The sequence below is a fragment of the Bacillus rossius genome, chromosome 7 (assembly GCF_032445375.1).
Source record: "Bacillus rossius redtenbacheri isolate Brsri chromosome 7, Brsri_v3, whole genome shotgun sequence".
Taxonomy (NCBI): domain Eukaryota; kingdom Metazoa; phylum Arthropoda; class Insecta; order Phasmatodea; family Bacillidae; genus Bacillus; species Bacillus rossius.
Window position 1 is genome coordinate 71,881,376 of NC_086335.1, and position 3,568 is coordinate 71,884,943.

General features: G+C 49.2%; 1 protein-coding gene across 1 annotated transcript; it reads right to left on the reverse strand.

The window, feature by feature from the left end:
- Nucleotides 1-213: 213 nt before the first annotated feature.
- LOC134534632 (echinoidin-like) lies at nucleotides 214-1,502 on the reverse strand. Its single transcript, XM_063373120.1, has 4 exons — nucleotides 1,497-1,502; nucleotides 640-805; nucleotides 339-497; nucleotides 214-248 (listed from the first exon to the last, which is right to left on the reverse strand). The coding sequence occupies exons 1-4, from the start codon at nucleotides 1,500-1,502 to the stop codon at nucleotides 214-216; spliced, it is 366 nt and encodes a 121-aa protein (XP_063229190.1).
- Nucleotides 1,503-3,568: the final 2,066 nt, after the last annotated feature.

A 3,568-nucleotide genomic window follows, 5' to 3' on the forward strand; every position in this document is an offset into this window, starting at 1 on the left:
TCGACAACAGCCATTCCCGCTAGGAGCCGCACCGGGACTCGAGCCCGAGACCCCGGACGACGGCAAAGTAAGTCCTGCCAAGGTTACAGCTGACCATCAACAAGATTGAGACCAACACATCCAATTTTACCTGACTGCATACAGTCAGCCATTTATGAATGACTCATGCATGTTCTGTGGTTGGACAGGCATTAAGGCTGCCCCAAAGAACAACTAGAGCAAGAGGAGCGGGAAACCCAAAAGCACCCCTGAAAAAAAATTTCTCCGTTTGTCGAAATGCCACTCTCCCCGGCCCGAGTCAAACTCGCACAGTGCAGCGTAGATACTGGCGCAATTACCTTGGCTGCTCTTCTTGCAGACATAGCCCCCGAGGGCATCGCAGCTGCGCGGCTGCCAGTACAGGCCGCTGGGGCGCGCCGCGGACCCCGTGGACACCCACTGCATGGCCAGACACAGATCCTCCTCTGCTAGGCCCGGCGGCTCCTCGCCCAGCCATGCTGCAACACGACACACCCGCCCTCTGCCAGGTGGTGCCGCGAGGTGCTACCCTCCCTCCCGAAGGCTCAGGCCCCAGGCATCTCGCCCAGCCATGTTGCACACACCGCCTGCACGCGGTAGTCCCTGGAGGGTGACACTCACCGGTGAAGGCCATCTCGCTGCCGTCGGCCCAGCGCCAGCCGTGGAGGGAGCGCTGCAGGCGACCACCCAGCCAGTACAGCGAGCTGGTGGAGTAGTCGGTGGAGCTGCGGATGTTGGCCGTCACGAAGTGCTGCTCCTCCGAGCTGTGCACGCTCGCCAGCTCCGCCTGCACCAGCACAACCCTTACAGCGCTACTGCAGCTACACTGCCCATACTGTGCTACCGACATGCTACTGTGCTCTGTGATTTGCCACCAACAAACTTTTTATGCCCCTCTTTATTTAAAACCCAAAATAATTTGGATTTTAGCAACTACTTCATCAAAATTCTGTTTAATGCCAACAACTTAATATACCTATGCAACTAAAACTGCCTATATACAACCAGATACTAAAAAATACCCTATAGTTTGCTACCAACATCCTACAGAATGTTACGAACATCATATAGAATGCTATCGACATTCTGTATAGCACTACCGACACAATGAATCAGAACATTCTTGATGGCGCTAAGGACATATTGCATAACGCTGGTGACACCCTGTATAGCACCACAAACATCCTGTTTTAACGAACCAAACATCCTGTTTAGCGGGCCAAATTTTGTTATTAGCCTTATTCTGCTTAACCAACAACAGCCCACATAGCACCTGCCACTGTCACTGCAGTAGAGAATGCTCGGCATTCTGCAGGATAGGCAACTGGCCTTTCTCAGCACATCAAAACTACCCTTTAAAGCATGTAGCGGAGATTGCTGGATATGATTTCATATGACATTATTACGGTTAAAGGAACAGAGGGCCAACAAACCAGCACGAAGCGAGCAGCACACAGACGTGTGGCTGGCTGACGTACCTTCATGCCGCCACACACGTGGTGTGCTGTGTGCCACGTGACACCGGGGTACGCCACGAACAGGTAGCAGTTCTGGCCGAACACCTGCAGGCGCTCTTCGCCGCACTCTACGGCTGCTGCAACACGCCAGCTCTGCATTACACCTCGCCTGCTCTGCATTCCACCCCGCCTGCTCTGCATTACATTTCTCCTGCTCTGCATTACACCTCGCCTGCTCTGCATTACACCTCGCCTGCTCTGCATTCCACCTCGCCTACTCTGCATTCCACCTCGCCTGCTCTGCATTACACCTCGCCTGCTCTGCATTCCACCTCGCCTGCTCTGCATTACACCTCGCCTGCTCTGCATTCCACCTCGCCTGCTCTGCATTACACCTCACCTGCTCTGCATTACACCTCGCCTGCTCTGCATTCCACCTCGCCTACTCTGCATTCCACCTCGCCAGCTCTGCATTACACCTCGCCTGCTCTGCATTCCACCTCGCCTACTCTGCATTCCACCTCGCCTACTCTGCATTCCACCTCGCCTGCTCTGCATTACACCTCGCCTGCTCTGCATTCCACCTCGCCTGCTCTGCATTACACCTCGCCTGCTCTGCATTCCACCTCGCCTACTCTGCATTCCACCTCGCCTGCTCTGCATTACACCTCGCCTACTCTGCATTCCACCTCGCCTGCTCTGCATTACACCTCGCCTGCTCTGCATTCCACCTCGCCTACTCTGCATTCCACCTCGCCTGCTCTGCATTACACCTCGCCTGCTCTGCATTACACCTCGCCTGCTCTGCATTACACCTCGCCTGCTCTGCATTACACCTCGCCTACTCTGCATTCCACCTCGCCTGCTCTGCATTACACCTCGCCTACTCTGCATTCCACCTCGCCTGCTCTGCATTACACCTCGCCTGCTCTGCATTCCACCTCGCCTACTCTGCATTCCACCTCGCCTACTCTGCATTACACCTCGCCTGCTCTGCATTACACCTCGCCTGCTCTGCATTACACCTCGCCTGCTCTGCATTACACCTCGCCTACTCTGCATTCCACCTCGCCTGCTCTGCATTCCACCTCGCCTGCTCTGCATTACACCTCGCCTGCTCTGCATTACACCTCGCCTGCTCTGCATTACACCTCGCCAGCTCTGCTATCTACCTCGCCACACTTCAACTCCAAATATCAACCATTTAAATGATAATTATTACCTTTTAAAGCCTTATGGCAGTAATCTTTGCATTACAAATGAAAAGGACAAAGTACTTTGCTGCGTCAAACTGCATGTGTGTATGCGCAACAGCAATGTAGTGGTAATATGTGTCTACTTAACAAGGATAGACAGGCTTTACACTTACAAAGATTTAGCATTAATATTTTAAAGGTTTCATTAAAACTACCATACAATTCCATTGGCAAGTAAAATTAGCAAACTCCCATGGTTCCAGGAGATCAAAATTCATAAAACTCTGTACCCACAATACAGTTTTTGTTCGTAGGAAGAATGATAGTCAAATAATACATGTATATTTTATGTCTTTGATCAGCATGTTTATCTTAACAAATGTGTGTTTGAAAGCTAATATGAAGGATGTCATATCTTCGGTGATAGCAGGTTGTGGAATGCATTTGGCAGCAGTTAGGACTCATTTTGGGACACAATAAGGTGTTCTTACACGAAAATGTGAGTAAAACTAATAATTAATAAAATTTATATCTCTGACATTCAAAACCCCTCGAATATACTAAGCTGTTTACTACAAATGCACTAACAGAAAATAAACTTCTACTTTATACAGCAAATAAGTAATGGTGTAAAGTGCGAAGTTAACTTACCATCATATTGCGCACTTGCTGGTCAGGGGAAAAAAATAAAAGATTGAATTGCAAACAAAACAAATAAGATTCAGAAATAGTGTTGCTATACTATTATACAAAAGAGTGTATACACTGAAGGTGAAACAACGTAATTAGATTCTGTAAGGAACCAGGCTTGCAAGGACGATGATTTGATAAATTAAACATTGGTATTTTATTGAACTGTTAGGTCTCAATACAGATAATATTATATAATTTTAATAA

What these genes read in the sequence shown, in the direction of transcription:
- LOC134534632 (XM_063373120.1), bottom strand. An exon ending in CAGCGAGATGGCCTTCACCG is followed by an intron (nt 498 to 639) that starts GTGAGTGTCACC and finishes GTCGTGTTGCAG; the next exon opens with CATGGCTGGGCGAGGAGCCG. An exon ending in CTGCAAGAAGAGCAGCCAAG is followed by an intron (nt 249 to 338) that starts GTAATTGCGCCA and finishes ATTTTTTTTCAG; the next exon opens with GGGTGCTTTTGGGTTTCCCG.